Source organism: Mirounga angustirostris, unplaced genomic scaffold (assembly GCF_029215605.1).
Source record: "Mirounga angustirostris isolate CCGP_5_RB_7025 unplaced genomic scaffold, mMirAng1.0.hap1 SCAF_8, whole genome shotgun sequence".
NCBI lineage: Eukaryota > Metazoa > Chordata > Mammalia > Carnivora > Phocidae > Mirounga > Mirounga angustirostris.
The window spans coordinates 42,346,665-42,374,663 of NW_026991716.1; the positions used below are offsets into that span (position 1 = coordinate 42,346,665).

At 39.0% G+C, this 27,999-nt stretch overlaps 2 protein-coding genes across 7 annotated transcripts in view; one reads left to right on the plus strand and one right to left on the minus strand.

Annotated features, from left to right (window-relative positions):
* Nucleotides 1–243, minus strand: part of LOC123837783 (24-hydroxycholesterol 7-alpha-hydroxylase) — an 88,887-nt gene extending 88,644 nt beyond the window's left edge. Inside the window, exon 1 of one of the 3 annotated variants that reach the window (XM_045866978.3) lies at nt 96–238. In XM_045866978.3, the coding sequence (XP_045722934.2) occupies nt 96–191 (96 nt within the window). In that variant the 5' untranslated portion in view covers nt 192–238. Of the gene's footprint in view, nt 1–95 lie in introns of all 3 variants that reach the window. The other 2 variants (XM_064597683.1, XM_054505400.2) reach the window with 2 other exon arrangements.
* SLC25A27 (solute carrier family 25 member 27) lies at nt 240–27,852 on the plus strand. 4 transcript variants are annotated; one of them, XM_064597684.1, is made up of 10 exons: nt 324–627; nt 2,153–2,190; nt 3,131–3,322; nt 5,049–5,133; nt 9,234–9,356; nt 11,358–11,470; nt 15,263–15,347; nt 19,946–20,038; nt 20,667–20,769; nt 26,049–27,852. In XM_064597684.1, exons 1-10 carry the CDS (start codon nt 569–571, stop codon nt 26,139–26,141), a joined length of 984 nt encoding a protein of 327 aa, XP_064453754.1. In that variant the 5' UTR covers nt 324–568; the 3' UTR covers nt 26,142–27,852. The 4 variants fall into 4 exon arrangements, with proteins under 4 accessions (XP_045722936.2, XP_045722935.2, XP_045722937.2 ...); XM_045866980.3 differs by lacking the exon at nt 2,153–2,190 and having other exon boundaries at nt 240–627; nt 25,783–27,852; XM_045866979.3 differs by lacking the exon at nt 2,153–2,190 and having other exon boundaries at nt 240–627.
* The last annotated feature ends 147 nt before the right edge of the window (nt 27,853–27,999 follow it).

Here is a 27,999-nt window from a genome sequence, read left to right on the forward strand (position 1 = left end):
TTGTTTGCCTTCCTAACTGTAGCCTGCTTTCCCCGCCCCAATTTTTAGATGACTTCTGCATCATCGCTCCCTCCTCCCACCTCCACAAGTCTTACCAGACCCGGCCACGCTGGACCCAGCGCAGGGGCTGGACCAAACTGGTGCGGGTGCCGAGGGGTGGAAGGCGGGGGGAGAACGTGCTCTGTTGCCATGGAGACCGGGGCTGGCGGCGCCGAGTGAGCCTCGCTCACGGCCAATCAGAGAATGGCGCCCAAGAGGCGCGCGGTCCGGGGGACTACATTTCCCAGAAGCCTCGTGGGCTTCGCGTTGTTGTTCAGCTATCAGTTCTGTGGAGCTCTCCAGCCCGGAGCTGCGAGGAAAGCTGCGGGTTCGCGAGGCCGGCTGGCTGAGCCCAGCGAGGGAAATGGTCCCCGCTCCACCGCTCGCCGGTTGAGGACGGGCGGCCCTGGCAGAGCGGCAGGCCAGCCGTGGCGCTGGGCGCCGGCCAGAAGGGGTATATTGTCGTCCCGTCTTGCTGCTGAATGTCGGTTCCACAGGATGAGGAGAGGCTTTTGCCGCTTGCCCAGAGATGGCCCCGAGCGAGCAAGTTCCTCCTGTCAGGCTGCGCGGCTACCGTGGCCGAGCTAGGTACCCGGCCGCCCCCGCCTGGGCCTCCCCCGCGACTCGTCGAGGTGCCGCGCTGCGGGTGGGGGGTGAGGGCATCGGCGGGCGGCTTCGGCCCCCCGGGGTGTGCGGCCCGCTGGGTTGCGCCCTCTTCTTGCACACCTGCCTGGCCGTTGTGGCAGGGCGGGGACAAGGCTGGCTTTGCGACGAGGCGGCACTGGAGGTCACTAAGGTCTTTTCCTTCCAATTTCGTCTCCCTCAGAGGTGCGCTGTTGTGTCTCAATGTCTACGCTTGGGAGCTGCAAGAGCTGTCATTCGTCTCTAGGAATCATTTTCCCATCTGTGAGGATGACCTTTTAAGAACACAGTCCCCTCGTCATCCTTAGTGAAATAATCTCTCTGGTTTATATTCTTACATAGCCTCGCCATGCCATTATCTCTCGTGGACTCGCAGGACTTAAGTTATTAACCTGTCACTTACTGAGCATCTTCTCAACATCTGCCAGTTGTCCTCCTTGAGCTTATCTCATCTATACTGTGTCTGCGTTTCAGGAGTCTGAGAAGTAGATAATATATAAATGTGAAATCCAAGGCGGGGCACCTATTAATTGCAACATTGTTGTAATTACTACAATATTAGACTGTGGTGATAGTGCTTAAAAGACTCAGCCCTGACCTTTCTTACAGGCGGGTGGGGAGACATGCAGTGACAGACAGTTACGGTGTGCTACTGATTATAATGAAAGCATTAAATATCGTAAGAACATAGAGGACCGATAGTTACCTATGCATAAGCAAGTCAGAGAAAACTCGAGGCCACCTAGGGAGAATTATGATGCCCTTGCATGAGCAGGTGGTGTTCCTTCCAATAATTTTGTGAGCAGAGTGCCTGTGTGTTCCCTGTGAAGCCTTCACTGTGCATTTTAAGATTACCCTTTCATTTTCTTGCCTGTTGAAAAACAAAACAAGCAACAGTTTTGGTGTGTTATCATTAGAAAATGTTACTTTGTCCTCATCTAAAATTAACTTATTTTGTATTTCCAGCACAGCCAGCACAGGATCCATTGTTTTGCCCTTTGTGCTCTTCTACTCTTGCCCTTTGGACCCTCTATTTTTTCTCTTTCTCTTCTCTTAAAGCTGATGGGAAAAATTTCTGTTATCCACTGTTTTTACCGAAATACAATTCAACTTTTTTCAAAAAAAATTTAAAATCAGATTACTGAATTAAATATTTCCAACTTTTTTTTTTAACCTGATGTTTCCCCCTGTGACCAATGGCAAAGAAACATTCCTTTTGTTAAAGGTTTGTGGAGAATGGTGTGGGGGCTGGGGATGGGAAGTTAGAAAATCAAAATATGGGATGGTTTTAAGTACAAAACACTTTAGGATCAGAACCTGAAACATTATTTAAGTAACCAGTAAGGAAACCAGAATTATTTTGAGAGGCATAACCCATGTTAATATAGAAGAACCTATATAGTTTTTTCAGGGTTCGTATGTTAATAAGGCATTGTTTAAATTCTCTACATGCAAACTACTTCTGTTTTAGGGGAACTATCAGCAAGATATTTTTTCCAAAGACCAGTGGTAAGATTTAATATTCTCTTCCCCCTACTCTGATTTCTCTTGGAAAAAAGCATAACTATGATTTTCTATCAGGTGGTGGTCATTGAAAAGACTCATGTAATGTCAATAATGTTCATGAACTTACCTGAATCTGATTACTTCAGTTATTCGGGACATTATGAGTATAAAGTTATGAGCTTGATCTTCCTAATGTGGGCCAGTTAGCTTCACTGTTTCAAGGTAAAATGTATTCTTGAATTCAAAATGTAATCGTTAGAAAAAAACTTTTCAAGTACAATTGGTCCTCATGAGGAGGCCACACATAAAACCCAGTACTGGAAAAACAACTCAATATATGCCTTAATTGAAAGTATATTGAGCATGCTACCCTTGTGTAAACTTTATATTACATTTTCTGTATCTCAAACTTCAGATCAGTGAATATCACCCATGAAATTACAGAATGCAGCTTCACCTGCACTTATTATGAACCTATCAGAATTAGTATAGTATTCTAAAAGTCACATTGGGTCTTAATCATGGGTGCAGTCAAAGGAGCATCACAGAATATGGATAGCTGAAATTATTCCCATTGGAAAGCAAAAATTAAGGACTAACATAGATTTTAGGCTGAAATTTCTGAGTAAAAAGAACCCAAGTCTTGTCACTTTTTTTCCTGATGATCTGGGGGTGGGGGTGCTTTGGGACGTGATTCTTAAATTTGGGAGTGCATAAGAATCAAATGATTTCTAAATCCCCATCAACCTACTCAGAATCCATAGGCATGGGGCTAGGAAATAATTTTTAACAATTTCTCTAACTAATTCTGATGTATTCTAAAATTTGAGAATCACTAATCTTGTGGTGACTAAAATATTAGTCCTGTGACTTTAGAATTTTAGAATTTTTGTTTGTTTCTCTGAATGTTATGGGTTTCCCCCTCATTTTGTTTTTTTATTAGCAACCTTTCCCCTCGATCTCACAAAAACTCGACTCCAAATGCAAGGAGAAGCTGCCCTTGCTCGGTTGGGAGACAGTGCAAGAGAATCTGCTCCCTATAGGGGCATGGTACGCACAGCCCTAGGGATTATTCAAGAAGAAGGCTTTCTAAAGCTTTGGCAAGGAGTGACACCTGCCATTTACAGACACATAGGTATCTATCTTGATTCCAGCTGGTAAGTTTGTTATGAGTTCTGTGTTTGTGTCCTCTGGTTTTGTGTTTAGCTGTGCCCAAATCCAGTAGTTTTTTCTACTACAGTGATAAATGAATATTCTCTTAAGAAAATTAACCACCAATTATTAAGGAATGATTGCCTTACATTTTTAGAAATGCATATAAAAACATTTAGGGATGAACTGTCATGATGTCTGTAATGTACTTCAAAATAAGTAAGCAGAAAAATGAACCAAGTATGGCAAAAATGTTAGCAATTGATACATCTCAAGGATACAGAGGGAGTTATTTTCTCTACTTCTCTAAATGTTCGAAGATTTTTAAGAAAAAAAATGAGCAATTGATATTTTCCTCCACTTTAGAAACTTTAAAACACAAAATTTAAATTTTTCATGTTCTTTGAAAACCAAAATATATTTGACTAAAATGCCAAATATCACTAGTCTTTGTCCCATACACTACAGACTAGGCAACTCTGAAAGAGCACAGGGATGACTGATCCAATACTGGCAATTGAGTGATTGCAGTGCAGCTGATTTTTGCCTCAGTTCCCCAAGCTACCTACCTACCTGTGTGGGCCTTTAGTCCCTCTTAAAAGGAAATAATTGTAACTGTGCCACAGCCAGTGAGAATACTTTTCTGCTCTGCTTCTCCAGTGGCACTCACAAAGATAGTTGTTGGGTTTTCAGCTTGTGGACAGGAGAACATAAACTTGGCTTCAAATGGAGGTCGGACAGGTGCGGCATTCTTCTCCCCTACGTTCATAATATTTCTGCAAGTACGTAGGGACCCTTGACCAGAAAAGGGTCCAGTACTAACACTTACCAGCTTATGATTTTTAAAGCTTCAGTTCTTCAGATGAGTGAGAGTGTCTTCATCAAGAGCTTTCCAGAAGTGTGTACAGAGACTATTGTTGTTTTAGTGCTTTGTGTATTTGTGAATATGTTAAAATATTTTATCAGACTTCCTGAAATATCAAGGAAAGTGCTCTCTATGAATACCATGTACTGATTTTAATGATTTTTATTTCCCAATCTTTTTTTTAATATTTTCTCCTTTGCTTCCCATGCTTGCTTTGAGTTTCACTTCTTTTCATTTGTATTTTACAGTTAAGATTCATTTCATACTTTTGACAAACTTTTTGAAAAAGTTACCCCAATATAATGAATTATCCTGTGAAGTTATGCATGTTTATTAAATGAAAATGCCTGCTGTGTACCAAGCTCCGTATTAGGGCACATAGAGTAATGAAAACACACAAAACCTGCCCTGAAAAGCTCATGGTCTGATGGAAAGATGAGCAACAAAATCAAGTTAATCTCTAGTTAATGTGATAAATGTCATATTCAATGTATGCCTGGGTAGTTCTGGGGGAACAGAGGAGAAGTTTGGCAGGTGCAGTGGCAGTCTAGAACACTGGAGGTCAGGGAGCACTCTTTAGAAAACATGTTCTTTGAATTGAGTCTTGGAGGACTAGGAGGAGTTAGCAAAGCAGAGAGGAAGAATCCATTCAAGAAAAATCAGGCAGCATGTGAGAAGGCCTGAGGCTTAAGAAAGCATGCCACCTTTACAGAAACATCAAGAAAAGACCACGTGTGCATGAGAGAACAACCCAGCTAGAGAGATCAACTGGCCAGGTCAAATGCCCTCTTGTTTGATTAAACATCTAGCTGAATTCACCTTTTAAATGATCCATTCTACACAGTGTACTCTGGAGGCCGCATGGTCACTTACGAACATCTTCGTGAAGTTGTATTTGGCAAAAGTGAAGATAAGCATTATCCCCTTTGGTAAGTTTTGTTTTGACAATAATATATACTATTGACCCTAAGGCACTAATGTGTATCCATTAGATTTGTATAAAATTTTGTATTTGTACCCAAATTGCCTCAAGTTATAGGCTTAAAATAATAAATAATTAGAATATAAATCCAAATAAGTGAGCATTTACTGCACATTGTACACAAACATACATTTGCATATGTATATGAAAATTTGCATATATATTATTTAATATTTTAATATTAAAAGAATTCTTTTATTTTTTATTTATTTATTTATTTTTTTTAAGATTTTATTTATTTGACAGAGGGAGAGAACAAGTAGGCAGAGAGGCAGGCAAAGGGAGAGGGAGAAGCAGACTCCCTGCCGAGCCCGATGCAGGACTCGATCCCGGGACTCCGGGATCATGACCCGAGCCGAAGGCAGTCGCTTAACCAACTGAGCCACCTAGGCGCCCCAAGAATTCCTTTTTTTAAAAAAGGCTTTTATTTATTTATTTGTCAGAGAGAGAGCACAAGCAGGGGGAGCGGCAGGCAGAGGGAAAAGCAGGCTCCCCGCTGAGCAGGGAGCCCGATGCAGAACTCGATCCCAGGACCCTGGGATCATGACCTGAGCCGAAGGCAGATCAACTGGCTAAGCCACCCAGGTGTCCCAATATTAGTTGGCTGAGCCACCCAGGTGTCCCAATATTAAAAGAGCACCTTCTTCATGCCTCTTTCTTTTTTTTTTTTTTCATTTTTTTATTCTTATGTTAACCCCCATACATTACAACATTAGTTTTAGATGAAGTGTTCCATGATTCATTGTTTGTGCATAACACCCAGTGCTCCATGCAGAATGTGCCCTCCTCAATACCCACCACCAGGCTAACCCATCCTCCCATCCCCCTCCCCTCTAGAACCCTGTTTGTTTTTCAGAGTCCATCGTCTCTCATGGTTCGTCTACCCCTCCTATTTCCCCCGCTTCATTCTTCCCCTCCCGCTACCTTCTTCTTCTTCTTCTTCTTTTTTTTTCCTTAACATATATTGCATTATTTGTTTCAGAGGTACAGATCTGAGATTCAACAGTCTTGCACAATTCACAGCGCTTACCAGAGCACATACCCTCCCCAGTGTCTATCACCCAGTCCCCCCATCCCTCCCACCCCAACCCCCACTCCAACAACACTCAGTTTGTTTCCTGCGATTAAGAATTCCTCATATCAGTGAGATCATATGATACATGTCTTTCTCTGTTTGACTTATTTCACTCAACATAATACCCTCCAGTTCCATCCACGTCGTTGCAAATGTTCATGCCTCTTTCTACTGGGAGACAAGCTTTTGAATTACACAGAGATAGGCTCAAATTCCTGCTCTACTAGTACGTATGTAATCCAGTTAAACTACTTTACCATTTTGATCTTCAGTTTTCTTAGCTGTAGAAGTAATACCTACCATCAGGCTTTTGTTTTTGTAGGATTAGATGAGATAATGAATGTAAGTGCATATCACTTATATTTGTAACAGAAACAAAAATAAGTTATTATAAATAATATACATAGAACTCATACCAATAAATTAAAAAAATATAAAAACACAAAGAAAATAGAGAAAGGATATCAACAGACAAAATTCACAAAAGAAAAAATATAAATGTTCATTAAACATTTAAAAATGTTCAACCTCACCAGTGATCAGGGAAACTAACTAAAACTATCTTTTAGCCATTAAGCTGTTAACAGGAATGTAAGTTACTATATAGTCTTTTTGGAGAATATAGTACCTGTTAAAGTGTTTAAATATGTAATCTTTTGACCCAGCAACTCTTCCTTTATGATATACTCACATTCAGAAATACCCGTACCTATGCATAAACACACAGACCCACACACACACAGATATTGACTGTAGCAGTGTTGAGAATAGTATTTTTTTTAAAAAAATTAAATAACTATCAATTTGGAAGTAGATAAATTTTAATATATACAGGGAAGCATAATATACAGCTTTGAAAGAATGAGGTAGGTTTTATATGACTAACCTATAAGGATGTCTATAATATCTTTTCTGGGCTAAAAAAAATCTAAGTCACAACTATAAGAAAATAGCAATAAGCTGAATTTCACCTTTCAGGTAAAATCTCTTGGCTTTGTTTAAAAAAATTATAATGTACTAAGCTATACTAATTGTTTTCCCAGGATTAGTGATGAAATAGATTAATAATCCTTACATTCTGTAATTCCCCCAGAAGAGAAAGGTATAAAGGGTTCAAAGGAAATATTTCACTGTGAAGTCAACTCTCAGGGTAGATGGGCTTGATGTCTTTTGACCCAGTCAGAACAATTCAATCAAGAGGTATTTTTGATTGAGTGATCATGGTGTGCCTGTCCTGTACCCAATACCGAGGCTAGAGTAATGAAAAAGATATCACTGAGCACACAGTAATAGAGACAGATGCCTAAACAATTAGAATTATGTCACAATTACTGAGGAGGCAGTAGTTATGACATTCTCAAAGAGAAAAAACAGTGCTGTGTTCATCATTGTGAGAACCAGGCACTCTCCTAGGCTGTTGGTGTTGATGGAGATTGATACAAGTTCTATGGAAAACAATTTGCAGGGCCTATCAAATGCCATGTAAATGTTCAGATTTCTTAGTTAAAAGTTAAGCTGTCTAAATAAATTGTTATGTGTCCATAAAATGGAATGTTATGAAACTTTTTTAAAATGAAGCAGCTCTATATGAATTGATAACTTTTGAGATACATTATTAGGAAAAATATATCTTAAAGGATATTATTAGGGAAAAATTAAGGTGTGGAACAGTATACAACCTGGCATTCTACATTTGTGCTTTTTTTTTTTTTAAGATTTTATTTATTTATTTTAGAGAGAGAGAGAGAGTTCAAGTGGGGGAAGGGGAGGGCAGAGGGAGAGGGAGAGAATCCTAAGCAGACCCCAAGCCGAGTGCAGAGCCTGATGTGAGGCTTGATTCCATGACCCCCCAGATCATGACCTGAGCAGAAACCAAGAGCTGGCGGCTCAACTGACTGAACCACCCAGACACCCCTACATATGTTCTTTTAAAAATGAGTATTTATACATATACATTTGTGTGTACACAAACTATCGATTGTAACTTAGTGCTTAAGACTGTGTGGTCTGCGCTCAGACTTCCTGCTGTTACACCTTGGCCGTACCACTCACTAGTTGTGTGATTTGAGCTGTCCTTTAACTGCTTTTATGCCTCAGTTTCCTTATCTGTAAAGAGGATTTAACAGTAGTACTAATGTCATAGGGTTGATATGAAAAATAAATGTTTTTTAAAATGCTTGAACAGGGCCTGAAATAATAAGCAATCAGTGAATGCATTATTATTATGTGCAGGAAATCATAAGAAACTAGTAATTGTGATTGCTTCAGAGGAAGGGAACTCATAATAGGGACTCTTTTTACTTTATACCCGTTTGTACCTCTTCAAATATAGTTTTAGAGTAAAAGGAAAGAAATTATCCCTTTTCTTCAAAGAAAAGGTAAAAGATGATCAGAGTCTGGTCTGCAACACAAGTAGCTGGAATGGAGAGGAGGGGATGGATTCAAAGCATGTTTAAGTATAGTAGTCTAGATTTGATCACTGTTGGCTTTGGGAGGTGAGGAGAAGGAAGAGTCTAGGGGCAGAGAGAGTTTCTTCGAAGAGAAAAAAGTTATCAACCCCCCTTTACTTTGCAAAACTACTAAAATAGTAATTTACAAACTCTGACTTACCAGCTTTTGTGTGTTAGACTGATTACATCTATGCTGTTTTTATTCCCCTGTGGTCAGAATTAAACTACAATTAAATGGTTGGTTCAGATATTTATAACTTTGAAGCAACTGCCCTTCTTTTGGATTTCAGGCCATAGAAGGCCCCTGAAACCAGATTTGAATTTCAACTCCTTATAGTCCTTTAACCCTCCCTTCAATAAACAGACAAACCATCTACTTTCCTCTGTGATTTGTATGTCCATCCTTTTCTTCACTTTGTCTTAAATCCCCTATGCAGGGGCTGGACCAGCTTGGTACTGTTCACTACAAAATTTGCAAAATTAACAGAAACTATTAAAAAATGTATCTCCCTTTGTAATTAGGAAATCAGTAATTGGAGGCATGATGGCTGGTGTTGTTGGCCAATTTTTAGCCAACCCAACTGATCTAGTGAAGGTTCAGATGCAAATGGAAGGAAAAAGGAAACTTGAAGGAAAACCTTTGCGGTAAGTTCTCCAATTAACTGATTCCATTCCTTCCCCCCGTCATAGTTTGAACATGTACCTACTGATTTATGCATGTTTGTAATCCAACATTCAGTGAAGACATTAATTCTGACTCTTTCAACTTGGAGGATGTATTCATTAAGAGGAGGGCTAACACGGATCTTTTCATTGCATGATAAGGTGCCCGTGTTCTCTATCAGAAAAATTATATGTGTTCGTAGTTGTTTGCTGCTTTTCCCAGCCTAATCAGCTAGACTTGTCCCATTACAGCTTGATATAAAGAGTCTGATTACTAAAATTTGCAATTTGCCCCAGTATGAACCCCAATTTTGTTGTTGTGGTTTAGTGTTGTAGAAGTCACTTAGCACTCCTACTCTCTGTTTCTTTATCTTTAAAAGGGACTGTTCAGAAGGTTTGCATGACAGACTGCCTCAGCTCTTCCATGGCTAAAAGCTAGGTTCCTTTCCCTTTATCCCTGAAAGAAGGGAAATAGCAAGATTGACCTTACAAGTTCTTCCCACTTCCTTGTCTAATCCCATTCCTCCTCTTTTCCCCAAGTTTAAGGAAGGTTTTTATTAGGCCTTTGTGATACAAAATTCTCCTGTTGCATTACTCTACATTATTGAAGTCTGCCTTTCTTCAAAAGACTTCATGTTCAACAATTTATTAAAATACCACTTAGTCTGTTTCTCTGGGAAAGGGGCAAAATCTTAGAGATTGATAGACCTCTCCCAGAAAAGAGGAAAAGTGCAGAATGCCTTGGGCTGAGTATAAAGAGGTCTGCTCCTCTGAACACTGCAGGTCTGTGGCTGGGCCAGAGGTGAAGGAGGGTTTGGGACCTCCTTTGGGAGCCCATCACTCTCACTGACCACTGCTCTTCACAGTGCTGCTCCTCTGGCTGGCTCAGTGGAAGTTGAGGTTGGGCTTGGCAGTCCAGGCCCCCCTTGAGCCCTCCAAACAGAGAGAACACCCACCACAGAGGAGAAAAGGGTACCACTCAGACTTAACCAAGTAGTTTACAGAATCCTAGGATCCATTTTGTCATCTTGTAACAACTTCTAATTAATTACTAAAGTAGCAGGAAGAAGTGATGTTGCCATGGTTGGCTATATGGAGAGAACTATTGGGATCCAGAAAAATCTGAGTTTTTAACTCATCTCATCAATTTTTCCCCTTCCTTTGTCTTCACTGTTGGAAATTTTTGGTTTGATATAGTAGTAAAAAACATTTCCTATTGTAAAAAACATCAACCTTGGGGTCAGACAACCCGGGATTCGTATCCAGCCTTTACCACATTTTAGCTCTGACCCTAGTCAAGTTCCTTAACTTCTCTAAGCCTCAGTTTCCTCAGATGGAAATTGGAATGTAAATTCACACTTCATAGAGTTTTAAGGAATAAAATTTATCTTATGTATATAAAAAGTCTTGTGCTTAACAAGTGCATAACAGATTTTAACTACAATGACCATCATTTGTGAATATAACTTCCCATGTAACATTATAGCAATTATGCATGCCCAATAAATATGTCATATTATCTTTTTGGTGAGAATCAGGGAATGTAGTACCTAAGTAAAAGCCACTCAGCTACTAAGTGGTAAAGGTGGCATTGGACTCTAGGTATTTCTGACTATATAAAACCCAGACTATTATTTTATAACAGAGGTTTCCAGATTTGATTCATGGTTCAGCACCATTTTTCACCTGTGTACAAAAAAAAAAAAAATGAACAAAATCAGGATAGGGTAGTAAATTTTTATAAGCCAAAAAAGTATTCAATTTTAAGAACTTCTATTATAAGATTGGCCTCCCTACTCTTTAGACTAAAAATGTCATTTCTTTTATGAGAATATGTGAGGATTGACTTTTTAAAAATTTCTAACAGTTCTGGATAATTAAGATGTTATTTTACTCCAAATCATAACAGCTATAGGTGAAGTTTATCCAGTTGCATTCCATAGAAATGCATATTTTCACATTTCATTATTATTTTTCCTTTAGATTTCGTGGTGTGCATCATGCATTTGCAAAAATCTTATCTGAAGGAGGAATACGTGGGCTTTGGGCAGGCTGGGTACCCAATATACAAAGAGCAGCACTGGTGAATATGGGAGGTAATGGAAACTTTATTGAACTCTGATAAGTCCTAACTGCCTTCACCATTGTAATGATAAGCACTGACATCAGGGAAAATGAAAAATTCTATTTTATTATTTTTAGTAATACACATTGGCAGCAGTCTTCTTTTATGTTGTAACACCTTAATTGAATATTTTCTCTAGAGTATTTTCCCTTTTCTCCATGGTGATCTATGAAAAGGATTTCCTAAAACAAGCAAATTGTGACAATAAGGAGATAGGACTAAACTATTTCTAAGGCCTCCTCTCTACCCACACTCTCCTCCAAGATCCAAACTGGCACATGTAACCTTGTGACAATCATTATATCCAGAATGTCCAGCTCTTCCCCCAGCTTGTGCAGCAGGCATCCCAGACTGGAAATCTGAACGTTTCCTTAACTCATCCTGCCCTTCACTTCTCATAGTCAGTCAGTAACCGCTTCTGTCTTTTTTTTTTTTTTTAAGATTTTATTTATTTATTTGTCAGAGAGAGAGGGAACATACAAGCAGAGGGGGGCGGCAGGCAGAGCAGGCAGAGGGAGAAGCAGGGAGCCTGATGCAGGACTCGATCCCAGGACCTTGGGATCATGACCTGAGCCGAAGGCAGATGCTTAACTGACTGAGCCACCCAGGCATCCCTTGCTTCTGTCTTCTAAATATTTCTTAAAAGTGTACCCTCTCCAATACCTACCACCTTAGTGTCTTTAAAATAACCATTTTTACAATTCTCACTATCAAAGCCACACAGCTAGGGCACTGCCATAGCCATCAGGCTGGTCTTCTCCTCTGTCCTCAAATTTATACCCAGTATCCAGAAGGATATATCTAAAACACAGGTCTGAACATGTTACTGGGACCCTTATAACCTTTTACTGGTTTCTCATCACTCACAGAAGAAAGTGGAAATTTCATAACATAATATAGAAGGTTTTTACAATCCAACAGGTGCCTTCAGGGAATTGAGCAATTCACTGATTCAGGAGTAAAGAGTGAAGCAGAGAGTCATGAGCTAGAAGGTTCCTCTGCCTGCACATATCACGCTGCTCTTCATCTTCTACTTTCTCAACTTCCCTCTTCTTCTATTTGGTATCCTTCTGCAGATCTTTTCATACTCCACTGAAATGTCTCTTTACCTTGTATTTTTCCTGAACCCTACAACCACCCTTCCCTAGCCGTGTTGTGTGAGATGCCCTTTTATGAGTTTCTGTAGTTCCTGGTGCTTATCTCTGTGATCACTTGTACCTCATTCCATTGCTTTCTACTGTGTGTCTATCTCCTCTACTCAATAATGAGTCCCCTGAAGGCAAGGATGTTTTATTTATCATTATTTAACTAGTCCCTTATGTAGTCAGTAAACATTTGATGAACGTATTATTGAATGAAAGGATTGTTTCTAAGACCAAAATTATATGATTCTAGGAAATGAAGGGATGGCCTTTTTTTAAAAAAAAGGGAAAATGAAAGAGAGACACAGTGAGAGAGGGAACACAAGCAGGGGGAGTGGGAGAGGGAGAAGCAGGCTTCCCGCCGAGCAGGGAGCCCGATGCGGGGCTCAATCCCAGGCCCCTGGGATCATGACCTGAGCTGAAGGCAGGTGCTTAATGACTGAGCCACCCAGGCGCCCCAAGAATGGCCTTTTTGAGGGTAATAGTAACATATCACTTAAACATCAAAGGAAGTAAATCTATTTTTTTTTTTTATTTTGCTATTTCAGTCCATCCATGGCTACTGCATCATATTGGTACCTATTTTAGTTATCAGGAATCTTTACTGATTGTAATTTCTCAATTTGATGCTTCAAAATCTGTTGTAGCTCAGATTTCTCTTCCAGCTTCCAGCTATTTACTCAGCATGTTTATTTGGGTTATCTTGAATATATCACTTTGTGTCCAAACCAAACTCGTTTATCAAACTACTTCCTTCTCCATTCTTCCCAACCCCAATATTTGATATCTCACCTTCTCACTTGAACAATGCAGAAACCTAGGCCTGAGTTTTGTCTCTTTCCTTTCACTTACTCCTTATAGCCAATCAGTCACCAAGTCCAACCACTTCTGTCTCCTAGCTGTATCTCACATCCATCCATTTCTTTTCATCCCTGGAGCCACTCCTTTGTCCAAGTATTATTTACCTCCTTCTACTGGATCACTACGAAGCCTCCAAACTAGTCTTCCTATACCTACCTCACAGCCATTTTGTCCCACCATGCATTGGAAACTGCTCTGATCAAGGTCACCACTCCATCATCTTACTTAAAACATTTTAAATTAGTCAATTCTCATTTTCACCATCTCCAAAAATGGCAGCTCTGCCCTTCAAACTGTTTAAGCTCAAAATCTTGTAGTCATCTTTGATTCCTTTCTTTCCCTCTATTCAATTTGGTGATTCCGCCTTCAAAACATATCTAGAATCTGACCAGTGCTCCACAACTCCTTTATCCAAACCATCATCATCTCTCACCAGAATAAATGCAATAGTCTCATCTCTAATCTGTCTTGTTTCCCTGTAGTCTAGTCACAGCAGAACAGCCAAAATGTCCGTGTAAACAGTAATCCAGAGTCATCACTGCTCTGCTCAAAATCCTGCCCTGGCTTCTGTATCTCCCCATCTTCTGGACTCTGCTACTTCTCTAGCCCTTGCTTACTCTGCTCCTGTTAGACCAGTATTCTTGCTGTTCCTCTAACATACCAAGCTGACTTTTGCCTCAGGGATATAATACATATGTTGTTTTTCCTGGGACACCCTTTCTTAGATAGCTATAAGGTTTATTTCCTCATGTTTCATTTAGGTCTCTGTTTAGATGTTATTAAGAAGCTTTCCCTGATCATATCTTTAAAATTCACATACATCATTCTTCTCCACCTTCTGATATTCTTATCCCCTTTCTTTGCCTTATTTGTCTTCAGAGCAGTTACAACTATCTGAAATGCTGTGGTTTACGTATTTGCTTGCTGTCTCATCCCTCAACAAAGAATGAGGATTTTGTTCAGTTTGTCGATGGCTCTTACCCTAGCACCTAGAATAATGCTTACTACCACACAGTAGACACATATTTGGTGAATGACCAAATGCATCTATCCATTCTTGCCTCTTTATAATTACTTCCTGTACTTCACTGTAGGTAGTCATTATAAAACTCCAGAGTTGTAATATATCACTGCCCTGTTTAAAGCTCTTCAACAGCTCTTCATTGTCATTAGAAAAAAAATATATAAAAAGCTTAATGTAGAATAATGGCCAGGACCTTTTATTTATAAGTGACAGAATTTCAACTCAACCTACTTAGGATTAAAAAAGGAATTTATCATCTCAAATACTAAGAAGTCCAGGGGTTGAGCTGACATTAGGCATAGCTGGATTCAGATGTTCAAACAATATAATTGAGTGTCTGTCTCTCTTCCTCTTTTTCTCCCCCTCCATCTGTAGGTCACTTTCCCATGCTTGAGAATGATAATGGTATCTTTCATCCTTGTACACATTCCTGCCCCAAGCCTAACCTATTCTTTATGTTTTTTTTCTTGAGAGAGAGTGTGTATGTGAGCAGGGGGATGAGAGGGACAGGGAGATAGGGGGAGAGAGAGAGAATCTTAAGCAGGCTCCATGCTCAGTGTGGAACCCAACATAGGGCTCGATCTCATGACCCTGAGATCATGACCTGAGCCAAAATCAAGAGTCGGAGGCTTAACCGACTGAGCCACCCAGGCATCCTAAGACTAATATATTCTTAACATAAAAGAAATTCATTGCCAAATGAATATTTCAGCCTTCTTTTTCTTTTTATTGCCAGATTTAACCACTTATGATACAGTGAAACACTATTTGGTACTGAATACACCACTTGAGGACAATATCATGACTCATGGTTTATCGAGGTAGGTGATTATTTTAGTTTGAATTATTTTCTATATTACTTTTCTTCATATTTGGCATAAATTCTAACCTTTTGTCTCTTTTGATCGAGAATCTAGTGATATTACCCTTAGAGTAATGTGATAGTACATTTAAAAAGAACAATTTTCTTAAAATTTTTTGCAGTTAAAATGGGGAAGAGAGAGACAAAATTGCAGAATGTTTCATATTAAATGGTCCCAAATATTTGCACCTTGATGGGACCCTCCTGGGGTCAGATTCTGTTGATCAATTCTCCAATTCAATTCCACAGATATGTTTGAGCATCTTTTATGATAAAGGCACCTGCAGGGCCCTGCAGTGGGTACAAAGGGTAATCCAGGCTCCTTTGCAGGGAGTTGACCAAGGGGAAAACAAGACAAATATAAAAATATACAGGGGCACCTGGGTGGCTCAGTCAGTTAAGCATCTGCCTTTGGCTCAGGTCATGATCCCAGGGTCCTGGGATTGAGCCCTGCGTTGTCAATGCTCCCTGCTCAACAGAGAGTCTGCTTCTCCCTCTCCCTTTCCCACTACCCCTCCCCTCTCTCTCTCTCAAATAAATAAATAAAGTCTTAAATGCTGAAACAAAGTGACTAGTTTCTGTAGCATTCAGAAGAGGAAGAAAAAAAAACCACTTGGAGGGGCCTATAAAGGAGCTAGAATTAGGTATTTTGAAGAGCTGTAGCTCTTGACAGAGACAGGAAGAAGAGCACTCCAGGAAGGAGCAGTATCTTATCTCTTTGCAACATAATTTCAGATTATCCATTAGATTGAGTTACTTTATAGATGTCTAGTGTTCATAACATTATAGTCATTTCATTTAGCTTCTGATCTTGTGTCCAAATTCCAGAATGCTTTATGCTATTTAGATGACCCCAAAAGTATATTAATAGTGTTGAACCAATGAGATTTGGAGATATATAGATATAAGCAATTCCTAATTCAGATTCACCTTAGCTTTATATTCCTAGAGCAGTTTTTCTTCATTCCTCCACTCTTAAAATAAGTGTGATCTTTAGTGCTACTAGAGCAATCTTTGTCTATGTCTTTGCTTACCATTCTTTTCCACTCCACATTCTCACCCAGATTTGTTCACAAGCTACACCAGACTTTCTGTAGCCAATAGTCTGGCCTCCTCTTTCAGAGAAAACTGAGGATTTTGGCCTCCTTCCACTTCTTATTTCCATCCTGATAAACATATGTATTATATCTGTATCTACCCTTGCCATCTTTCCTGCACTATCTTTGTTGATGCTGTTCACTCTGCCCAGACTTTTGTCTCCAGTTTCTACCCAGCTGAGTCACCTTGTGAGACGTTTTCATCTTTCAAGATGCTGGTCTGTTCTGGTGTTACGATCTACTCCAGAACCAAGATATTCAGGTCTGTCCTATAGTACCACATTGATATTAACACTCTATTTCATTGTCTTTCTATCCAAATGGTCTTTGAAATACCACATCTAGCCAAAGAATCATGGATTTCCTGGCAGGTGTAAATCTTCCTAACATATACTACCCTACCAAACAGATCTGTCTTTTGTGGAAAAACAAGATTTCCAGCTGTATATATTCCAGTCCTAATGTGAAATAACTTAGTCTTACTCTTCTCTAATTCAGGTTTTAGGATGATGGGCATTTGTTTCCTTTTTAAGCTGTACCCACTGGATCAGTTTTTTAAATGGGTTGGTATGAATATGTGTGGTATATGAGGCAGCTCAGAAGTTGCTAATGATGAACTCAAATCTAAGTAGATAAATGGTGCTATGTGGTCTGGAAGTTCTGGATACTGTGTCCTAGAAGAAAATGAAGGGGATTGTAGCTGTACAACCAGAGAGCTTTATATGAGACATCCAACACCTAAGGAAAAAAAAAATTTGATATAAAGAAGAATAAAAACGGTGTAAGCACTGAACTGTGCGCTTAAAAATGATTAAAATGGTAAATTGTATGTTGTGTTTATTTTACCACAATTTCTAAAAATGCGGTAAGTAAAAAGTCCTGGGGTAGGGCAGGAGCAGAAAAGACAAGCCAGGATTTTAGTGAGGTGGGAAGGCAGGTAGCAAGTTATGTTAATCAAGGAAACAGAGGAAAAGTAGGGAGTTGAATTAATGGTCAGGAAATGATATAGGACAGAAAGAGCAGGATAACCTTATTTTTCTTCTTTTTAAATCATGAGGCTGTTGAGAGGTAAAACTGTAAGAAAGGCGAGTTTACTCTGTGTGAAGATGACACATGAGCATGCTTGTTTAGTTCATCCTTAAGAGGCTGGCTTTCTCTGAAACAGTGCTGATGGAGTATCTGAACCTGGTCTTGCAGATAGCCACGTGGCCTCCTGGAGAGATTAGAAGACTCCCCCAGTCACTTTCTGTCTGTTATCACTTCAGCTGTGTCCTTGGCTTCATTTTGGGCTGTTGCTAGCCAGGAGTGATGAAAGCCAATAGCAAAAAGCAGCAATGTCCATTTCAGTGCAAGTAACCTGGGTGAAATCAATGTTCCTTTTATTGCTCTATCTTTTCCCTTTGACTCTAGATACCATCTTCCTTGAGGCCTCCTGAATACATTATTCTGTCTTTTAATATTTATGTTTTAAAGAAGTCTAGCCAGATCACACTATATTAGGTGTTAGTTAAGAGGTTCCTTTGTGAAAATATTAAGGTATATTAAAACCAATGGTATTAAACTTTCAAAGAATCTGAACTAATAGGAAAGAATATAAAAAGAGCAGTAGTATACACCTACTGGAATGTATATGGTGAAACAAGAGCTCTTTCCACATAGACAATACCTGTCGTGTGGACAGAGACCCAAGGACATTACATGCACAGTTGGGTCATTTGCTGTAATGTGAAAAAGGTTATATGGGTTCCTTCCCTTGAATTCAAGTATTTCTAAAGTAATGTTCCCCTTTGAATTATAAATCCTGACCTGAAAGAGGTAGACAAAATCTGGGTACTTTCTGCTACAGCAGTTTAGAGTAAGAGAGAGTATGAAGATTCCTTAGGTAGCTTCAACTTCCCTGCCATAGAGCCTTCAGAGACTTCAAAAGCCTTGGGACAGAAGTCAGTGGTCCTTATTTTTGTGAGGTATTTGATGTCCCAGAAGGACCTAAAAGTTTTTCACAGTTTTCCTTTCCAGGTTTCCATTAGCCAAACATAAGCTGTTATTCAGGCTGCCTTGATCCCAGTTTCTGTAGATTCAGCTTATGGGATGCGGGACTTCATTCTCCATGACTCAGGTCAACCACCCCTTTTCTCATCATAGGTCTTTCTTGTGGAAAAGTTTAAAGCAGCTCGTGGGTTTTCAGTTTGTGGAAATTCATGCTCTGTATTGCCTCTCATGCCCACAAGTATAATGAACTACTAGTGATTTCTTAACTTTTTAGTCACTCATTTACTGAATTGCGACTGACTCTGCAGTAGGTTGACCACAGCCATTTTGTCTCTTCTGAGTAACTGACAAGAAGGAGCCATTAACCTTGTTGGACAAAGGGAGAAGGGATAAACAGAAACTCATTAGACTTTATGCCTGAGCATAGACTGAAGGATAAACAGGAATTGTCCAGTTAGGTAGGGGTGCAGGCATGGAGGTGTTGCATAGTATGGTAAATACAGAGCTACACTTAGTTATATTGTCAGAGTGTAATGGGTGAAGAGAGATATGATCTTGGAGTAATATGTATGACAGCCAGTGTATGAGCTAAGTCAGGTAATAGGGAATGAGTCTTAGATGGCATAAAGTAAGGGAAAATGTTATAATTAGGCTTGTATTTTAGATTCCTTAGGACGGACAGAAGAAAGTAAGATTATATTCAAATGGAATAGCTTAGTGAGTGAGGCTTAAACTGGTCAAAGTGATTTTTTTATTGGTTAAATATTAACCAAATTAGGTGATTGCCCTGTGGAAGGTCCTCTCAGTGACTTTTGTTCACATCTAGAATAAAATCACACTCCTTCAATAGCCTTCATGGGATGATCTCTGCCTGCTTCTTCAATCTTTCATCTGGCTGGACTCCTTCAGGATGCCGTGGCCATGTCGGCCGCTCTCTCTCTTCAGCCCACCATGGCCATTTCTGAGTCAGGGCTTGTCCTGGGCTGTTCCTCTGGCCTGTAACATTCTTCCTTCATTCTTTACATAATTGTTCCTCACCATTCTGCTGTCACTCAAGAGCCTCTCCATGACGGCTTGTCACCCAGTTACTCCCTATCATGCTATCCCATTTTATTTTGTTTGTAGCACTTAACGGCATCTGAAATTATTCATTTCTTCTCTGCCTCTTCCTAAGTAAGGGCCTCAGGGACAGGATCCCATGTGTCCTCTTTACTGCCTAGAAGAGTGCCTGTCACCAGTAGGTGTCCAATGTATATTTGTTGACTGGACATTCTTTTTAAAAAGTTTTTATTTTTTTCTACCTCTAATGATTTCATTAAGCATTGATTTTAAGCAAAAGTAAGATTATTATGAAGAATAATACAGTAATATATTTAGTATTCCATTCTTTCTAACTATCAAATTTCCTTTTCTTACAATTTAGAAACCGCTATATTTATTATCCTTCAAATTCATTTATTTGTATTTATAGTTTATGTTCTGGACTGGTAGCTTCTATTCTGGGAACCCCTGCTGATGTCATCAAAAGCCGAATAATGAATCAACCACGAGATAAACAAGGAAGGTAGATACAAAGTCATCACTCTCCATGTGTTCAAATGTCTGTAATAATAATGTTCCTTAAAGATGTTTCCTTGTATTTATTCTTGATAGAAATATATCTGTGTGATCATGTCTTCAACCAGCAAACTGTTTTTATGTAATTACCTGCTCTTTGTCTGATGGAAAAATACTGTGCATTTGGGGATATAAGTTAATTTAATGATCATATTCTTTAGACACAAGGTATTTATTGTGATTTTATTGTTTTCAAAGAGTTTATGAAAATATACTCTGCTGAGAATTTACAGAGCACTTTCTTCAGAAGCTTATGACTTACAGGTAACATGGAGAATTTGATTTGATATAAAACAGTATGTTCTCTCTGGAAGAGATCAGGTGGAGTGAATTCTAAGTATAAGACTAAGGGTGGGATGAATCCGAAGAGTCAACCTTAGACACCTAAAGAAATTATCTTTAAACTCAAAAGAGGTGATTTATATATACTGAACCACAAATATTTGTTTTAAAATAGCAGAAAATGTTTAAGTTTCCTTATAGTAAGTTTCTTTAGATTATTTTTTAATTTATGTGTTATTTATACAACTATTTACACACAAAAAGTTTAGCAAACTGTCCACTTTCCTTTTTAGGGGACTTTTGTATAAATCATCAACTGACTGCTTGATTCAGGCTGTTCAAGGAGAAGGATTCATGAGTCTATATAAAGGCTTTTTACCATCTTGGCTGAGAATGGTAACGTCAGGTTTTTCCTTCCTTTGTTTTTGTTTTCTTTGTACTTAAATTGCTTTTAATCTACACAAATATTTTCCCTTTTCTCTTTTGGTTTTTAGCATGGCTCTTCCCCAAACCACAATTCTTTCTCTCCTTTTTATATCTCTTTTTGTTTTCTTTTTACCTCTCCTCAGAGTCCCATCACCTTCCTTACTGGATTAAAGTAAAATAATTCAATTACATCTAGAAATGAATAGGTTGACATTCTGTTAGAAAGCCAGTGGATAGGGTTTTCTGCAATGTAAAACCTTTAATAGTCCATTTAGCCAAAGTATTGTAAGTTTGGGACAGGTATAAAGATTTTATACTAGAGACTGTTCCTATGAAAATGTTACTGTTTCAAACAAAATTTGTTACTTTGCTGGCAAATGTTGCATATCCATTAATACTTACTACCACAAAGCTCGGCTTAGTAAGAAAGCATGTCATTTTTATTTGATCTGGGTATTACTTTTTACTGAGGTAAGCTAAGATGTAGAATTAGATCGACTTATTCAAGTAACATAAGATATATAATAAAAATAAGGTACTCAATTATTTTGTAAGTTAGAACATATTTGAAAGAATGAACTAGTCATGGATTTAGAAATTCAAACAATCAACACTTTACACAATATAATAATATTAATTGAGCACCTAGTCCATGCAAAGCCCTGTACTCAATGCCTGGCTTTGGGATGAACAGGAGAATCTCAGGCCTTCCTCTAGTGCTGGAGCTTCTAATTTAGGTAAGGCCAAACACTGAATAAAAAACTAGAAGTGACGAGTGGTAAAGGAAAAGTGCATGGTGTTATGAAAATATATAGCAAGCACACACAGCCTAGGCTTGGAGATTAGAAACACCTTGGAGAACGGACTTTAAAATTGAGTTCTGAAGAATGAGTGGACTTAGCCAGGTAAAAGGAGCAGAAAAAACATTCTGGGTAGAGGGATAGTTGGAGTGGACAGAGAACATGATGAGTTCAGGGAATTGAAGGAAACCCAGCAGGCCAAGGCATGGAGACATGGATGAAAGAGGCACAAGATGAGGCCAGAGACAGGCAGAGGCCAGTTTGGGAAGGGCTGTAGGACCCGTAAGTATGAGGGGCACCGGCTTGATGACATGTATGTTTTTAAAAAGATCATTCTGGCTGCCATGTGGGAAAGGCCCAGAGTAGTGGTAGATGAGACATAATGATAGCTTGCATGAGAGTATTACAATGGGGACAGAACAAGATTCAAAAAATAATTTAGGAGATAGCAAGGAGCTAGAAGCATGACTGGATGGGGAGGGGAAAATGGTCAGAGAAGATAAGGATAGTTGGGCTTCATTCCCAGATTCCCAAATTGAGCAACAGATGATGTAGTTTCCTAACATGGAGATCATTTGTAGGGAAGATTCCGTGGTAGAATAGCAAGCATAGTTCTAGATTTTTTAAGTTTTGGGTATTCATAGGACATCTAAGAACAGATATCTAGATGGCTCCTTCATATATCGATCTGGATCTTACAGAGCATATGGGGATGGAGATTTAGAGGTGAGCACCATCTACATATAGATGGGAATTGAAGTTCTGGGAATAAATGACATCACCAAGCAATAGTGGGTATCTATTGACATGGAGTTAATATCCAAAGCCCTTAGCAATATCTGATACAAAAGTGTACCCAAGTATAAAACCTTATTTTGATTGTCTTGATTATACCTTGAAATTATCTCAAATCTGTGGATATTTCTTAATGGAAAGGAAGATCCTGATTTGGCCTGCATGAACCAGGCACTATCTCACTAAGGAGTAAGATGCTTATTTTTTTGCGTGAGAGCAGTTTATAATGTGTTGGAGAAGACAGACATGTAAGTAGTTAAAATTTCAGGAATAATAAAGCCAGTCTTATTAAATCACTTGGTATTAGCACCAACACTGTGCTAATCATTTTCATGGCTTAACTCACGGAATTCTCCCAATAATCTCTTCAGTAGGTTATTATCATATGTCTTTTACAGAGGAGAAACAAAAGCTTAAAGAGTCTGAATAACTTGGCCAAGTTAGGTGGTTATTATTTAATGGAGTCAGGAATCAAACCCAGGAAGTTTGACTCCAGAGGACGTGGTCTTACTAAGCAGGTTGTATTAGTACTCTACTTACGGTATGAACAAAATGGGGTGAGAACATGGATAGTGAAGTAAAAAATGGCTTTGCCTGTTTAGGAAGTCACAAAGTCTTTCACAGAGATGATATCTGATCTGAGCTTTGAAAGATCAGTGGGCATTTAAAAAGAAAGTCATGAGGGAGCAACATGAGCATAGGCATCAAGTCATGTGTGGACCCAATAGGTTTGGACAACTGCAGAAAATTCAGTATAGCTGAAGAACAGGTCCTCAGAGGGGATGTGGTGGGGCAGAATGCTAGAGAAGTACTTAAGGACCAGGTTAAGAAGGACCTTGTGGGGCAAGTTGAGTGGCTTAGGTGGAACCTGTAGTAAGCAAGGAGCTGTTTAATTGTGGGAGCAAAGTACTAAGGTTTGTTTGGGGACAGGATTATTCTGGCAGCAATGTAGAAGATACACTGAAAGCTAGAACCCAAGAAAGGAAGTCTTGGTCTAGCCTGGAGATAACTGTAAAAATGGAGAGAATGCAGATTCTAGGGCCATTTTTGGTTAGCTCTACAGGATTTAATAATTGACTCTATGTAGAAGGTGGGGGAGGGACGGAAGGAAATGGAACTTTTATATTTCTAGTGTGGAAGACTGTAAGGATGGTGAGACCATTAATGAAAAACAGAATCAGGGTCAGGAGGTATGGGGGCAGGGAGAATAAGACAAAGGAATACTGAGACGATTTAATCTGACCCATTCTCTTTATGCATGAGACTCAAGAAGTATAAATGAGAAAAAAGAGTACGTCATATATGACCGACACTGTGCTAAGCTCTTTATACACATTATTTGTTTTTAAGTCCTATAAGAACCTAGGGAAACAGGTGGTGTTATCCTCATTTTTCAGATGAGAAAACCATGGCTCCAAGTATAAGAAACTTGCTCAAGTTCATATATATACCTGGTATGTGGCAGAGTTGCGAACTGACTGCAGGTCTGTTCAGTTCTAAACCCATGCTCCTAACTAATACAATATATGGAGTGTCTCCACATCCTGCAGCTCGTTATAAAAGTTGTCAGGGGAAAGAGTGTGTAGTGGTAAAGAGATGTTACTAGAGAAAGGCTGGCTAACCACCAGAGGTAACCAGGGTGGCACTGCCTTGTTGATCTGCCACAGTGTATGACCCTGAGTTTAAAAGCTGACTCATGGGCACTTCCAAGTAAATTGGCCTTGCAAATACAGATTCACCCTCAACTGAACTCACTGAAACTGATGATCAAACCACAGTATTGACTCATTCATGTTGAGAAACACACTTGGCAAGGGATCCAGATGCTGAAGTCCTCTGAACAGTGTGCTTCCTCCTAAATTCAAGCTATACGTGAAGGCAAGTTATAATCAGAAGGTTGCTTGCTAAACATAGGATAGTAACAGGAGGAGCTTATTCATAATCTTAGTATTTAGGAATACCCAAGAGCCCTTATGTTCAGCCCCACAGTAAAAGGCACGGAGAAGGACTCTGTTTTCCAACAGGCAGACCAGAGCAGACAACACGGGTTCATATACACTTGCATTATTTACCGTGTTATAACTATGCTACGGAAGAAAAAACAAGTAAACATGCCATGCCCTCATGTGCTCCCACACAGCGGCTCAGTATACGCCATTTGTATAATACTGCTGTTATTGGCTATTTGATCTCCCTGTTTAACTTCTATTCACAACCCAGCTACATTCAACCTCAGTCCCTTCCACTAGGTAAAGGTAGTATGTTTTGCTCACTCACTGATTAATATTTACTTCATTTGCATACAGAAGTCTGACTACCAGAGCAGCTAGGAATGATTACATAATCCACTCTTAACTAAGACCTCTATTTCTTGATCTGATTGCAGTTATATCACTGGCTCACTTCATTTTTGTTGTCACAAGAATATTATATATATATTCTTTATTTTGTCCATGTCTCCATTATATTTAACTAGCCAAGATGTGTTCTAAATCCACTGGTAAAGTCTGTCTCCCAATGTAACATGCTCAGTATTTCCAAACACAGGACATAAATATTGCTGTGCAAACTCTCTAACCAAATACATTTTATATTCTAATTGCTCAAGCTTCTTTTTTGACTCTAGTATGATAGTTTCTCTCTGGTCAATATTACTTATCACCTATGAACCAAACCAGACAGGAACTGGATCCAAGATACCCTTTCTCTGATGATTACTTCCAGTGTTTCCTCTGCAATTTCCTTCTGTGTCTCTGTTGTTTTTATCTTCTGTTGTTGAAAAACCCTCATCCCTTTATAATTCCTTTTGATGCGGTTATACCTTCATTCAAGTTAGTCAAGTCTTTCTGAGCTGGAAACTCTTTTCTCTATTTAATGTGAAATTTTATATCCATTTTGTGATATATCAGGTGTTGAGCTTATGATCTAACTCTCAAAGGATAATCTTTCATCTTCACTTTCAAGTTCTTAACTGTCTCCTTGTCACGCTCCACAGACAAACTACACACAGAGAAGCCCAGTCTACAATTCAGGCATACCGAGTCTCAGCCTCTTAGCCAGGAAGGGTTCAGTAGAAGGAACCCTAGAATGGAAGCCAGAAGCCTATACTCCAGCTTTTTGATTACTAAGCCTCAATGTCCTCATCTGTAAAATAGGGATATCATTACCTTTCCTTTCTATTGCAAATTGTTCAGAGAAATCTATGAGAAATAAGACATGAAAATATTTGTCAATTATAAAGTGCTCTATAAAGGTGAAATACCAAAGTATTTGTTTTCAGCCTAAGTGGATTCAAAATTACTTTGTCATTCAAAGATGTATATGCATAAATGTAGAATATTCATAATCACTTTGAAATATGCACTAACTTCTTTGGTTAATCTTTCAGACCCCTTGGTCACTGGTGTTCTGGCTTACTTATGAAAAAATCAGAGAGATGAGTGGAGTCAGTCCATTTTAAGCCCTTAAAGATGCAGCCCTTAAAGATACTGTGTTCAGTATCATTGAAATATGGGCATCTACAACACACACCCCTATTATTTCTACCTCTTTAGGAAGACACCTTACTCCACAGAGACTGTGATTTATAGGGGGCAGCACTTTGTTTTTCTCTGGAAACCCAAGTTCTCTTTGACTCCTCTTTTTGTTCAAAAGCAATCTGGTTGGATTACACAAGGCCACCTAATGAGACCCGGCACAGAATTTCAAGAAGATTTGAATCCTGAGCACTTGGGCGAGAAGATTTGACCTTTGAGATGCTATTCTATGCTGAGGAGCCTACTTAGAGAATTGCCAAAAGGGAGACAGCATCTCAGACCTGAAGTAGACAATAGGAATCTGGAAGAATACATACATACGTAGTGATTCAGAAATATATTTAAACTGTTGTCAGTATTTTCAATTGAAATTTGATGACTCCTTTTTCTGTTGTTAAAGTGCACATACTGTAAATTAAAGGGAGGTGAATGAAAATTCATGAATAAACATCTTGAATTTCCCTAGTGGTGAAGGAAGTTGATGTACCTTTTCTTGACAAGAGGACAAAAAACATCAAGTTGAGATGATACTTGGATTTCAAGGAGAGAAGCTTCTTTCTGGCAGTGTCCCATCTTTAGTTAGATCTGCATTATTGACTAGCACTCCACTGCACATGCTAAGGACTTCCCGACAGCCACAGACTGAGTCTTGATGAACATAGAGAAGAGCATTTGCTTTGTTACATATGCCATTGCAACCAGAGTTTGTCTCTGGCCCCCAAGAATCTCGATATATAAAAAAATGCAGCTTGTTTGAGTAAAGCTTAGGTGGGTAGGTCCTTTTCATAAAGCAACTTGTTATTATCAGCCTTTCAGGGGCATTTCAAAAGCAAGGCTGAGATGAAGTCAGCCAATTCAGACAGGCATCCTTTCTCATCTCTCCTTCCCTAACACTAAGGGCCAGAGAGAGAGAACTCAGAAATCACACTGAAGCTGTCTCTAGCCTGAATCTTACCCAGTTCTGAAAAGCTTCCTGCCTAATGAGTGATGAGTATAAACTGCCTATGGTATACATTTATGTCTCCAATCATTGAATCAAATACCCTCTTCTTATTTTAGAAAGGTGAGATTTTTCTTCAGATTGACCTATATGCCACCTGTTCCCCCAACCTCAGACAGTGGGCATTTCTGGAGGCATAGGAACACTCAAAAAGCTTAGACCCAAGAAACACCTTGGAGTTAACCCAACAAAGTTTGTCATGGACATAGAGGATGTTGAACAAAAAAAAAGTTTACAAGTGCTCTGTGGTTGCACTAATGTATAATCACTGCCATTTAAAAGGGGAAGTATACTTTAAAATATATTTTAATGTGATGTACTAATATGCAGTGGCTTATTGTTTTTCTATGAAACTTTCAGAATGTGGAGTTTAGTCAACATCTGTTGGTGGTCTACTTTTCCATTGCATCTGTCAATCTGTATGAATTGAGTTGTTAAATATATTTAAAATAATATTATGTACTTAAATTCCCAAGTGTTCTGCATTGGGACCACCTTTGGGAACTCTTTGGGTTTTCATGTTTTATAACTTTTAAAATTAAGTAAAGCCTGGATCAAAATATACCAACTGGACCATGAAAAACATTATTTAGCTTTATTCTTTGAGGGGCGTGGGGTGAAAACACTGTTTTAAATACTGAGACTGTTCCTTGATATCTGGATTCAACATGAAATTGGAATTTTTTAACCTGAAGTGACTCCTTGGGATCATCTGGTTTAATCCTCTCATTTTACGTGTTATGAAAGAGAAGCCCAGAGAAGTAGAGCTGCTTATGCTCATAGGTTACTTCATAACAGAGCCTGGATAAAAATATAGATTTCCTAATTATTATTATTATAATTGGCAGTTATTATATACTAATTCAGTACACAGTCAATACCTTATGTTATCTTCACAACAACCCAGTCCAGTGCTCTTGAATCTTCCAAAAAAAGATTTGTCTTTATGACATTTTTCTGTCTTATACATTTTAAATAAATCTGAATTGTCTTTAACACAAATTTTAAAATGGAGTCACCATGCCTTAGCTTGAACATTAAGGACCTCCACCTTCTGACCAAATCCTTT